The sequence below is a fragment of the Pelophylax lessonae genome, assembly GCF_965119305.1.
Source record: "Pelophylax lessonae genome assembly, chromosome: 2".
Taxonomy (NCBI): Eukaryota; Metazoa; Chordata; class Amphibia; order Anura; family Ranidae; genus Pelophylax; species Pelophylax lessonae.
Genome location: NC_138769.1, coordinates 370,039,741 through 370,053,422, shown reverse-complemented (window position 1 = coordinate 370,053,422; position 13,682 = coordinate 370,039,741). Strand labels below are relative to the sequence as shown.

The following is a 13,682-nucleotide window of genomic DNA, read 5'->3' as shown; positions in this document are numbered from 1 at the left end:
GTCACTGCAAGCCCCCCTGGCCGTGTACATGCCTCATGCTATTCACACGCCGCCATTTTCTTCTTGTGGCTGCAGGTACGATTATTCAACGGCCATTTTCCCGGAGTCAGCGGCCATGTTTTGGTGTTTTTTTTTTCTTCCCTATAGTAGATGCAGCAGCCCTTTTGTTGTATCCGCATGGCGCGGCACCCGGCAGGCGGCCTGTAGTGCCAGCTCTTTCCTCTCTCTCCCTGCTCCTTGCTGAGACACATTTGGTAGTGAGACCTGGGGCGGTATCTCCCTGCCTGTTCTTCTATTGCAGTGTTCCTGGGACCTATGGTCCCACGGGTATCGGCGCTTGGGGTTATTTTCACAGCCTTTTGCAAATTTTTACTGGGGGGGGTTTTTTTTTTTTTTCTTCAGACCCAGGGTACCATGGAGCTTGCTGAACATGTCTCCCCACCAGACCCGCTTTCTGGGGGGGGAATCCTCGGGTTCCCACTCTGCTATGGTGACCATGATTGCGGTCCTGCAGTCTCTGGTATCTAAAGTGGGCCTGATTTTACAAAAAAAGGGCTGGCAAAAAGCACCCTCTGCCTTCCTTCATCGGTTTCCTCTGCCTCCTCAGATTCTGAGGCTGATTTGGCCGCCCGGACACAAACCACCTCATGGGGTCCACGTCCACGCACTTCTAGTGCTCTGAAAGTGACAAGGATGATTCCTCTTCCACCACCTCTGCGCAAGAAAAAGCGCTTGTAGAGTCCCTAATTGTGTCAGTGCGAGAAACGTTAAAAATGGAGGAAGTAGCGGATGCTGCGTCGGCTGTTTCGGTGCAATTTGGCACCCGTAGGCCATCGAGTGACTAAAGTGTTTCCCTTCCCTTACTATTTCGATGAGATTGTCGCTAGTCAGTGGGGGTACCCAAAACGCATGGCTGGGATACCTAGTTTCACTAGGAGATATCCTTTTAAAGATTCCCCTTTGAAGAAACTGACAGTGCCACCGGTGGTGGACTCCCAGGTTTCTAGGCTAAATAGTCACGTTGCTACCAGTGGCGGATGCTCCGTCCTTTAAGGATCCTGCGGATAGGCTGAATCCTTGGTCCGCCATCTTTTTACTTTGGCAGGTTCAATCCTGAGGCCGGTGTTTGCCATACCCTTGGTCTCTCAGACCTTGATGCAGTGGGCGAAGATTTTGCACCAGGATTTGAAAGAGGGTCCACACTGTGACCTTACGGCGAATGTTCTGGTTGAAATGTTGGTCTGTGGACCAGGCCTCCAAAAAGGTGCTGACAGATCTCCCCTTTGTAGGGGACTACTTGTTCGGAGCCTCCATGGAAGAAATCATGATCGCTCGAATTTCCAGGATGTTGATCGGCAGACTGGACTGCCGATCAACAAGCACTGTTTGGGAGGACAGTGCTTCAAGCAGTGGTTCTGCCCCCCAAATGGGTATTTCTAGATTGTCCTCTCTCCTAAGCCTCTAGTTCCCGCCTCTATTTTTTTTTTTTTTAGATGATGGAGGATTTGTTTTTACCTGCCTACGGGTCTGGGGTTTACCTCAGTCTTATATTGATGTGGTGGGAGGAGTGCCTCTCTAGATCTCTCTCTTGTTTGCTCTGGGTGCTGGACCCTGCATAGGCACTTACCTTGGTGCAATGCGTGTTGAGTCAGCCGCAGGCTGCTATACAGGTCCAGGGCCATGGTCCATCACTATTAAACCCAGTCCATGAAGGGCGCCTTTTGGTGGGTATGCCCACCATGACAGTGAAGCCTGAACGTTGTAGACAGTCCAGTGTCGCGGATAGGGAAGACAGGGTCATCCTGTATCTGTTACTGTCAAAATACGGCTATGTTAGGAATGTATTCACTTAGTGCAAACTTTGTGCTAACATTTAAACCACTCAGAGCTCAGTCTTAGGTGCCTGGCCAGGTGTTCCATTATACCAGTGAACAGAAACACACTCGTATTTCGTATTCCAAGCTCTAAAGCCAGAGTCCCAAAGGTACATGTGGTTTAAAAAATTGAGGAGTTTTCCCAGGCTGCTGTCACACATACAGAGAAGTGGTAAAAAAAACAGTTTGGACAATCAGAACAGAGCTTGGGGCTCTCAGTGCAACTAAATAGATTGTGATGTTCACCAGTGGTTTAGAGCTTTAATCTTGGATGTAAGAAGAGACTTTCCAGTAAATGAACCATTAATGTAACTTATTTCTGCATCCATGTTGCAATTCCTTGAACAGATTTGCAAGCGAGAAAACCTCTTCTCCTCCTCCTCCTCCTTTTTTTTTTTTTTTTTTTTGGCAGCCTGAGTCGGACCTGGACCCTTCCAAGGAAGATACTGGTTTGGTTAAGCACTTGACCAATTTATCAAAGAGGTCACTGGAGGAAAGCTTTTACTTCTGCAAAGGAAAATTTCAAAAACCTTTAGCCCACCTTTTCGGCACAGGTCTGCTTAGAAAAGCCACAAAACATTCCTCAAAGCCCACTTCTTAATCAAGGGGTGCCTTCGCTCTTAAGAGGCGGGATGTGTGTTAGTTTGCCTTTCTGGGTTACAGTCTGGTGGGTTCAGTCTGTGGTTTCATGGGGGTACAAAAGAGTTCAAAACTTTGTCCTCTATTCACTTTCTTATTTCAAATCAACCAAAGACTCCCTAAAGACCGTTGGATTTGCAAAGACCATGAACCACGTCTTGTCACAAGGAGGAGTTTTGCCAGTGCCTCCACAAGACCGGTTCAAAGGTTTCTGTTCAAACCCCTTCACGGTACCAAAGCCTAGTGGGGATATTCTATTTTGGACCTAAAATCCCTCTTCCTTTTCCCATAATTCCACTAGAAATCTTTAAGGCTCTCTGAGACATCACTGGATATTCATCTGTGGATTGCCAAGATTCCTATCTGCATATTCCCGTTTTTGCCACTTCATCAGCACTTTCTGTACTTCGCAGTAGAAGAAAATAATTTCCAAGTTGTTGCACTGTCCTTCAGCCTGTCATCTGCTCCCAGCAGCCTGTCATCTGCTCCCAGTGGTCACAAAGGTCTTAGCACCTCTGCTGGCCCTGCTGAGAACCAAGGGCATTCAAGTCATGGGCTAGCTAAACCATCTTCTTCTGAAGGACTTATCTCCCGGTCAGTTTTCAGAAAATGTCTACAGGACAATTCAGCTGCTTTTGGCTGGGTGATCAATTTAAAGGAAAAAAAAAAACTGCTCTTCAACCTTCTTTGTCTGGAATATTTGACTGTTGTCCTGGGCACATCCTGAAGCAAAAGTGTTTCCTCCAGAAAATACATTTTTTTTTTTTTTTTTTCTTTAGAGAGCTCATGCTTGAAAACTGAAATTCAAGAAAAGTCCTTCAGTGAGATTCCCTGAGTGAGTTTTTAAGGCCAAATAGTGTCTTTCACCCAACTCCATTCAAGAAACCCAATTCCATTCACAAATCCCACCCGAACAGTGGGGAAGCCCTTCCTCCATTGCCACTGGAAGGCCCTTACAACAGGAACAAATCTTTAAGGCTGGGTTAGATTGTTCCAAACCTTGACAGTTGAAGGAACATGGTCAAGTGAGAAAAGCAAGCTCCCTGTCAACATCCTGGACCTCCAGTAGTACTGGACCTACCTTCCTTCAATGCAAATAGGCAGGCAGATAGGTGAGATTTTAGATACAGAAGAGACCTGCTTTGTCTCTTCTGCATTATAGCTTCTTACCAGCCTGTTGGCCCTTGTAAAGTAAGCTGTGCAAGCGCAGCTCACTGCACAAATTCAGCAATACTTAACCTGACGGATCTCGCGCACATGCATGGCAGAAACGTCCTTAGTCCAGCCAATGACAGCAACCAGCAATCAAGACCTGGAAGCTGGCCCCATAAAGATGTTAGCGGATTCTAGGTGAGTAAAGTTCCCATTTAAGAGACATCCAATCTGCGCACAGTCGGACAATGCCAACACTACGCATACAGTGTATCGGCCATCAAAAAGGCACAAGGAGCCTGGCTGCCTTGAAGGGAACACAGAAACTCTGTCCAGCAATCCACATCCCAGGGGTGGACGTTTGGCTGTCACCACTTGGACCAAGGGGAATGGTCTCACTCAGATGGGTTTAATTTGATATGGCAAAGATGGGGAATTCCAGATATTGAATCTGGAGGCTAAGATGTCCATAACAATCTACCTTTGTGGTCAGTCAGGCATCCTCTAGCCCTGCCCTCAAATGCCCTAATACTCCACTGGTCTCAGTTCAGGCATAATTTTATGCCTTCCCTTCATTCAGTATGCATTCTGCTTCGCCTGCTGCACAAAACAGAGAGTGGCAATGATTCTAAATACACCAAACAAGCCCTGAAGAACCTGGCACATGGACATACTAAGACTTTGAGCAGAAACCCCTGTTCTCTTCCCAAAAAGCCATATCTGCTATCTCAAGGTCCTGTGTTTCATCCTGCTTCTCCAGTTTATGGCTTTGACAGCATGGCTGTTGAAACCCTGGTCTTAAAGTATAGAGGAATTTCTGAGTCTGATTCCTACCTTGCTTAAAGCAAGAAAAGCCTCTTCCCGAAGGATTTGTCATACCTGGAAATCTTATTTTGCCTGGTGTGAACAGTCGGTGAAGTCCCAGAGATTTCTTCTCTATGCCTCGCACAGCTGGTCCAAACAAACAGTTATCTTCATGTCCCACTCTCAGGACTAAGTCCAGTCAGGGTGAGTGTTGCTAAGCCATTCACAGGGAGCTTTGTATTCCATGAATGAGTTGGAGCTCATGATGTTCGCACTTCTCTATGCCTCTGAGGTTTTGTATTCATTTATAGGATACAAAGCTCCCTGTGAATAGATGAGCAGTACTCAACCTGACTTTGTTTTGCTCCCAGGAGTGAGACGGGAAATTCCCATCCCATTACCAGAGAACGACAACGTATACAACATCCCCAGTTCCTGTATCTGTTGGTGAAGGTAATAGTTTGTTTGGACCAGCTTGGTCCAAACAAACTAAAAACTTCATTAACCACTTAAGCCCCGGAAGATTTTACCCCCATTCCGACCAGGGGGTATTTTGCGATTCGGCACTGCGTGACTTTAACGGACAATTGCGCGGTCGTGCGACGCTGTACCTAAACAAATTTGGGGTCCTTTTTTTCCCCACAAACAGAGCTTTCTTTTGGTGGTATTTGATCACCTGTGCGATTTTTTTTTTTTTTTTTTTTTTTTTTTTTTTTAATCACGCGCTATAAACAAAGAGCGTCAATTTTGCAAAAAATAGCAATATTTTTCACATTTGTTTTTTATATGAAATTCCCCCCCCCCCCCAAAAAAAAAATGTAAAAATCAAAATTTTTTAACATTTTCGGCCAATTTGTTTTATGCTACCTATGTTTGGTAAAAAAAATCGCAAAAAGCGTATTTTGATTGGTTTGCGCAAAAGTTATCGCGTTTACTAACAAAGGGAAAGATTTTTGTTGTTTTTTTTTTTTTTTTTTTTTAACGCGTAATGGCGGCGATCTGCGATTTTTTTTTTTTTTTTTTTTTTGCGACATTGGGGCGGACATTTTTGACACTTTTGGGGTTACCAGTGACATTTCTACAGTAATCCGTGCTATACATATGCACTGTTACTGTAAAAATACACTGGTAGTGAAGGGGTTAACTTTATTTGGGAGGGAGGGGCGGTGTGTGTCCCTAGGGGCGTGCTTTCTACTGTGATTGGCTGTGGCTTGAGCTGTAAGGACACTGATCAACGGATCTACATAGTAGATCCGTGTTTTTACACCGAGGAGAATGACAGGTGGCTTGTTTACACAAGCCGCCTGACTTTCTCCCTCTCCCCTGCCAATCGCCGAGTGATCGGCGGACATCGGGTCCGCCGGTCACACGCGCGGGGGGGTTCGTGACCACGCGGGAGCGCGCGCTCGCTCCCTAGACCCTCACAAGCTAGTGACGTAGCCCTACGTCACTTTGCCTGTGAGGGGCTGACTGCCGACGTAGATCGGCGTTAGGCAGTCGGCAAGTGGTTAAAAGCTGGTGATCAGCTTTAACTTCCAAACTCAAGCCAGGCATCAAGTTCAATGCAAACCTTGTGCTTGCAAGTCTCCCAGACTTGCAGATAAACCCTCCTCTTCTGCATGAAGCAGAGATGAATAGTAACTAAGTAAAACTACTTCACTACTGTACTTAAAGCGGAGTTTCGGGCACAGAAGTCATTTTTTAATGAACATACCCCCGGGACAGTCAGGGCTAGCACATTCCACAATGGCTAGCCTCTGATCTGTCCCGGTTCGCACTTACCTTTTAGAAGAAATACTTACTTATAAAATTTCTTCCACAGCGTTTCCATCTCTGTTGTGGGCAGCTGAAGCCGGCGTGGTCCTCTTCTGTGTCTTCTTCCACGTCTTCTTGTCCCAGAATGCGCCGCACCGGCCCCTCTCGTCACTTCCGGCGCGACGCCGCATTCCTCCGCTTCCGGCGCGTCGCCCGGAAATGACGAGCGGGGCCGGTGCCGTCGCATTGATTCCTGGGAGCTGTGACGTTCAGCTCCCAGGAATCATAGCGAGGCAGGAAGTGACGGGGTGAGCCGCGGCTCCGAGGGAGGAAGTACTCTGAGGTGAGTATCTTTGATCTTCAATTGCAAGGTAAGTAAACAAAAAAAAAAACTACCCAATTCCTTTTCAGGTGAGGCATACCTAGCGGAGGGGCACAAAAAAAAAATCTCGTTTTTGTGCCCGGAACTCCGCTTTAAGTACCGAAAGGCGGTATCTGTACTTTCCTAGAGTAGAATTTTTTTCTCCTACTTCCACTTTTACTTCACTACCTTTTTTTCGATGATTTCAATACTTCTACTCCGATATATTTTTTTTTGTGCTGCATAGTTACTCGTTACAATTATAAAAATTACCACTGCCAGAACAGTATATGGCAGGTTTCATGAAGCTCAAAAAAATGTGTATAATGTCATGTGTACTTTTGACTTCTTTCTTTAATAACTACATAACACAGTACTTGTACTTTACTTTCAGTACTTGAGTAGCAAAATAAAAAAAAAAAACTACTTGCAATACTTAAGTACAAAAAATGTTGAATACTTTAGTACTTCTACTCAAGTCCCTTTTTGATCGAGCACTTCTACTGAAGTCACTTTTTGATTGAGCACTTGTACTTTTACTCAGGTATGGGTTTCGAGTACTTTATACAACTCTGGCATGAAGGGACACTCCACTTGAAAGTGGGGGACATGTATTTTAGCCTTTGTAATCATCTGGACTGTCGGCATCTCTGATACCTGATTTCGGGAGGTAGTCTCTGGGGCTGCAAGATCAAATTCAACTATCTACCTACTCCTATGTCATCACACAACTTGGCAGATCTTCATGCAGCCCTTACAAGACTTCTGGATCAAGAGATCACCCCAGTACTGGTAGCAGACTAGATTTTGGGGCTGTACCCCAGCCTGTTCACTGTCTCAAAACCGAAAACGGGCATCTGCCCCAGTTTGGATTTTAAAGCCCTGAAGTTTTTTTTTTTTTTTTTTTTTGGGCCTGAAATTTTCACATGGAATAAATCTGATCCGTTATAACCTCGCTTTACCAAGGGAGATTTTCTGGACATCAAGGATGTGTACCCACATATCCCCATTCTCCTACGCATCAGCAGTTCCTTCGGTTCGCTGTGAGCCTTAAAGTGGAACTTCACACTCTCAATCAACATTGACTATTGTAACCCTTATGCTGCCAGCATTAGTAAATAGGAAAGTGTATTATATTTACTTGTTGTATTTTTTTTTAATATACATTTCTTCAGTTACTTCTTGGTTTCCAGGACTAGGCAAATTATGTCATAAGTCCCAGGAGTCCTCAGGAGGGGAGGAGGGGTTTTCTCAGCTAATCACACCCTCCTGCCTGCATGCCAGAGTAGGGCAGAGAGATTCCGGGAAGTAAATGCTACATGAATTATCTGCCCTTACTCAAGATGGCTCCAGCTTGAAATGCTAGGGGGGTGTTTTTCAAAGTGATGTTTCGGTAAAGTAAAACATGGATGGATGGGTAAGTTTGCTTTGAATGTTAAAAATGAATTAAACTGCCTTTTTGGTTTGTGGTGCTCAGATGCAGTTGCAGTAAGTAATTAACAGTATATCCCCATTGCAGTATACCTGGCTGATCTCCTATGAAGGAAGTGGTCAGCAAATGTTTTGACCTATGTGGCTTGAACCACACAGAGCTAGCTTCATAAGAGTTTTACTGATGGTAACCTTTGAGGCAGTCCTAGCTGCCCGGTTCCTGTCCAAACCTTACAACTCAACATCTTGTCAATGTTTGAACCTCATGATGGACACCAGCCTTATATGGCAGGGGAGGTCCTAGAGACTTTCAGTGCAGGGGACTTGGGTGCTGGAGAAATTTAATTTCCAAATCAACATTCTAGAGTTTCAGTTGATTTTGTTGCCCCTGCAGTGCTGAACAACTCATCTGGAGGGTCATCCAAACCAGAGTCAGTCAGACCACGCCACAACCATGGCATACATCAATCATTAGGGAAGAACCAAAGATCTTGGCATGGCAAGCAAACTAGAAGAAATTCTGTCCTGGGTAGGAACTTCATGTCCCAGGCTTGTTCAGTTTATCCCAAACATGGACAGTTGGCATGCATGCTTCTTAAACCAGCAGTACCTGGACCTGGGGGAGAGGTGTTTGTGTGACAGGTGGGGGTTGCCAGATGTGGCCTCCTGATTCAGCAACTAACTGGACCGATTTGTCCCCAGATGCAGAGAGCCCCTTGCAGAAGCATTGGTTGCTCTAGTTGCTCAAGAAAATTTGTCGTTTTGTACTTCCTGTAAAATCTATTTCTTGGAGTTCATTGAGGTATACAGGTCCCACATCTCTGTGACTTGATCATGCTCCTGGTACTGCCTTTCCACAAAACTGAGACATGCTGGAAATAAGATGTTATTTTAGACCAGCATGATTTTTTTTTTGTTAGTGTCCAGATACTCCTGTAGCGAACAGTATAACCCAACAGTCATTGAATTACCATGTACTTCAATAAACTACCATGTACTTCAATAAACTACAAGAGAGGTTTTACTTTAAAGTACAAAAAAACATTTTATATACTGTATTTTATTTATTTATTTATTTTTTCTTGCAGTTTGCTGACTAAGTCAACTCGCCTTACCATGACAAGAAATGCTGTCTGGGCATTGTCTAACCTATGCAGAGGGAAGAACCCACCTCCAGATTTTGATAAGGTCGTCTTTCAATAAATTTTCCATAAAAATGGTGGTTTACAATGCTGTTTCCCCAAATCTTACAATATATTTGTAATCCTTTTAGGTTTCTCAGTGTCTTCCTGTGCTCTCCCGTCTCCTGTTCAGTAGTGACTCTGACCTGTTGGCAGATGCTTGCTGGGCACTTTCCTATCTTTCTGATGGTCCCAATGAGAAGATCCAGGCAGTCATTGACTCGGGAGTCTGCCGCAGGCTTGTAGAACTTTTAATGTGAGTGTGATTTAACTACACTTAGTAAAGTTTGTATATGCTTTCATTTCTAAGAGTGTAAAAGCTGATTAATAGCTTGGTTTGCATGAACAAGCTTATATTGCTGTGTGTTTTTTTTTTTTTTTTTTGGTAATTATTGCCTCTGTGCCCTAGTTGTGTGTGGGTTTTTTTTTTTTTTTTTTTTTTTTTTTTTTTGATCCTTTGTTGTGATTACTGTCTGACCCATGTGCATTTTTCTTTGCTACTGGTAAACTGAGTGACTTTCATTAGTGGTGGGAGATTGGTACACAGAGAAAAATGTGCCAGTATCTGTTTGCACAGTCATTTAGCCGTTTATGTGCCATAACAATACGTTTTGCATGGGGGGGGGGGGGGGATGTTCGTCAAAGTGTGCAAGGCGTTTCAAGGCTCACAGAAAATTTACCATGTTTACACAAAAAAAACTGTGCAAAAAAATAATAAAGATCTAATTTTTTTTTACACAGAAAGGAAGTTTTTCTAATAATCAAAGTATAAAGTAGATGGTATAGCTTTAACCACTTCCAGACCGCCCAACGTTTATTTATGTCGCTACTTTGACATTAAAGTTAGCTGCCATAACTCCTGTATTTTTTTACACGTCAGGTGGTCCGCTTTAACATAAAAGTGGTCCCAGCTGCTGATTCACGGTATTGCTTTTATGGGCAGCAGGAGAGGTGCCCACCCCCCTCCCGCTACTACACTTTTTGTAGCTGCTGACTTTTTTAATAAACACAAAAACGACTGGAACTCCGCTTTATTTTTCTCACACATCTTAGGCATACTTGGATGTACACCCCAAGATGCATTCTGTTACTCCTACCGAGTATGGAGAATACCACGTGTGAGACCTTTTCACAGCCTAGCCACACAGGAGCACCTTCAGGCTTACTAGTGGCAAAAATTACGCATCTAATTTCCTGACTACCTATCCCATTTGTCAAAAATAAATGTGTAATGTCTGCCATTATAATGTCTGAGGTTAAAATCATTGTAGGATCATATTTTAATTCTCTCTCCCCTCCAATTGTCTTTGTTTGGTGTACACATGCACACAAGGTTGTAATCTGTCCTATGAGTGTGGATGTCTTAGATTTCCCAGTGTTTAGTCAATGTAAATTCCATATACTGTGTGTGAGTGTGTGCGGAAAGGTTTGCTGTTAGAATTTAGTTTTTTTATTGGGTACCCTTAGCTGGTTTGAGTGCTGTGAGGTTTTTTTAAGGATAGTCCAAACTGTACCTGTTTGTTGCTAATCACCTTAAACTGGCTGCCATACATGGATCGAAATTTGGCTGGTTCAGCAGGGACCAGCTGAATTTTGATCCATGTATGTGCAAGCTAGTTTTACAGAATTCGATCTACCAATCAACTTCTGTACAACCACCCGGTCAGGTTTTTCCTAATCGATCAGTGCTGCTAACTATGCATCATGAGTGGGGACCATGGCTCCCTCAGTAGATACTGTGGAGGAGTGATTGTAGCCACCATGGACAGGGAATTTATTTTACAGGATCAGGAGAAAATAAGTGCCACAAAAATATAACTAATACAGTCTACCTTATCTAGGGACTCCCGAACTGCAAGATATTAAAAATGTGTATGTTTGGATTTAGATAAGCCCAAACACAGCTAGGAGAAACACACCATGTGTAGAGTAGACAGTAGCCATGTCGGTGTGTAACTATAATACAAATGTCTAATGCAGGGGAAAATGCAAACCAGAAGATAACATATTTGGGTATCAGACACAGAAGCCCAGTTCTTTATAGTTTTTAAATGTGCCTCCAAGCTGCTGAAGGATGATTAATTCAAATTTATTGTTATATTCTTAGATTTCAAAAAGGTTGGTGGCCCTAGGAACCTGCAGTAGTAAAATAGAGGAGGTGCGCCCCTCGTACAGGGAAGGTGTGGTCAAAATAATAGAAATATTCCAAAAAGGAAAAAAAAAGTCTACACACCCAAAGGCTACCTCCCTAAGTTTATTTTAATTTAATTAAATTGTATACAGCATTGCAGATTGCATCCCCCACCTATCCTGACTCTCCCAAACACAAAGCTAAATCATCATCTACATAAAGAACCCACAGGGCAACATGTTTCTCAAAGGCTGGATGAATCTGAACCTCCTCCCTCTCCCGCCAATCCCAAATGTAGACAATCCTAAGAGGGGGCACAAGCGGCTCCCATGGCAACTCCTCTCCTCTGGCGATAGTTTTAATAAAATAATCCTGACCAAGCCTATTTCTGACACGTGTTGTTTACAAGTTAAAATCAATATTTTTTTGATAGTAAAAATTACTTGGAACCCCCAAACATTTTATATATATTTTTTTTAGCAAAGACTCTGGAGAATAAAATGGTGGTCGTTGCAATATTTTCTGTCACTCGGTATTTGCGCAGCGGTCTTTCAAACGCAGTTTTTTGGGAAAAATACATTTCACTGCATTTAAAAAAAAAAATAAACCGTTAAGTTAGTCCAATTTTTTTGTATATTGCGAAAGATGTCATACCGAGTAAATAGATGCCTAACAACATGTTACTGTTTAAAATGGCGCACACTCGTGGTGACAAACTACCGTACTTAAAAAAAATCTCCATAGGCGACGCTTTAAAAATTTTCAACGGTTACCAGATTTAGAATTGGAGGAGGTCTTTTTCTACAATTATTGCTCTCGCTCTGGCTATCGTGGCGATACCTTTACATGTGTGGTTTTCATTTGCGGGTGCGACTTGCGTATGCATTTTCTTTTGTGTGGAAGCTTACGTAGGGGCTTTAAAATGTTTTGATTTTTAGCACTGTTTTAAAAAAAAAAAAAATGATATTCTAATCACTTTTTTATTGCTGTCACAAGGAATGTAAACATCCCTTGTGACAGTAATAGGCAGTGACAGGTACTCTTTATGGAGGGTTTGAGGGTCTTAAAGACTCCAGACCCCTCCACTGCACTTCAAAGTATTCAAAATGCCGAAATCTGCTGCAGGCATCATCCTGGTACAACCATTTCTGCAAACCGACACACAGGTACATCAGTTTGCGGGAAGTGGTTAAGGAGGTAGTCTTTGGGTGTTTGGGTATAATAGATGCTTTGTTTTTTCTTTTTGGAATATTCTATTCTTCTTGACCTGTATGGGGAAGAAAAGCAACTCTGAGGCAAACAAACCTCCCTGTACTTGATCCCTACAGCAGGCCACAAATGGTCCAATGTATTATAAGGGCAAGGATTAGGGTACATTGAGGAGGCCATAATGAGTGCTTCCGACATTGAAAGTGCCTGTTGCTAATGGTGATTTTTCAGCTTGTTAGAAACTTGTTGCCTAGTTAGTCCTTCCCTTTTTTTTTTTTTTTCCTACAAGAAGGGGGGTTGGGGGGGGGGGGTTTAAGTGCTGGTGTGTCACTTCTTCAATCCGATGGCAAAATAACTGGCCATCACACCTAATATGAGCTTGTCAAATTCCAAAGCCATGGCCATTGATTTGGAATTGGCCACCTTTTTGACTATGTAACAACAGTCTCCACCCTCCTGGGAAGGATATCCAAAACATTTTGTAAAGTGTATGTAGACATTTTTGAGGTCAGGTACTTATGTTGGACACAAGGACCTGGCTTGCAGTCTTCATCCCAATTTATCCCAAAGCAGTAGGGTTTACAATAGATTTCTCTATCGTTCATTGACGGACGCAGTCCTCTGATGTATATCAGTAGGGTAATACCGCTCCCTACAGGAGTAGGACACAAGGCAGAAAAAGATTTCTGGCTACGCCTATGGGCAGTCCCTGGGGGTATACCCTCTTTCTTCCTGCATAGGATGTCAGTTTTGATCTGCTTAGTCAGGAGTGAGGACCTAGTTCCTTGCTGGGATCTTTGGTCCTGGCAGGGGAGTACTTTTTTTTATGTATTTTTTTTTTCTCTAATTTTTTTCCTGTGAGATCTTCAAACAATTATGCCGGGCTGGGCGACAGACTGGACCCCCATATCCAGTGGTCACCCTAGTCTGGCCATCGAGCATGTGCAGTCCTTAGCTCCCCGCTGGGTCGACCGCGACATAGTCCCACTGGACGGGGACTGGCCCTGTGAGTTAAACGTCTCGCCAGGACGCACACGACAGGGTCTGGGCTTATGTCGCAGCGTTTCTATTTGGCCGACAGCTCCCCTACTCTGGTGGCGTGGGGTCCTGTCATGAGATGGCGCCCGCCTGTGTTCCTGGCATGG

General features: G+C 43.8%; 1 protein-coding gene across 1 annotated transcript in view; it reads left to right on the top strand.

Moving 5' to 3' along the window:
- The window catches only part of KPNA6 (karyopherin subunit alpha 6), a 71,011-nt gene that overhangs the window by 25,130 nt on the left and 32,199 nt on the right, over positions 1-13,682 (top strand). The window contains exons 8-9 of the mRNA XM_082246241.1: positions 9,105-9,204; positions 9,290-9,453. Of these exons, the coding sequence (XP_082102367.1) occupies positions 9,105-9,204; positions 9,290-9,453 (264 nt within the window). The remainder of the gene's footprint in view (positions 1-9,104; positions 9,205-9,289; positions 9,454-13,682) is intronic.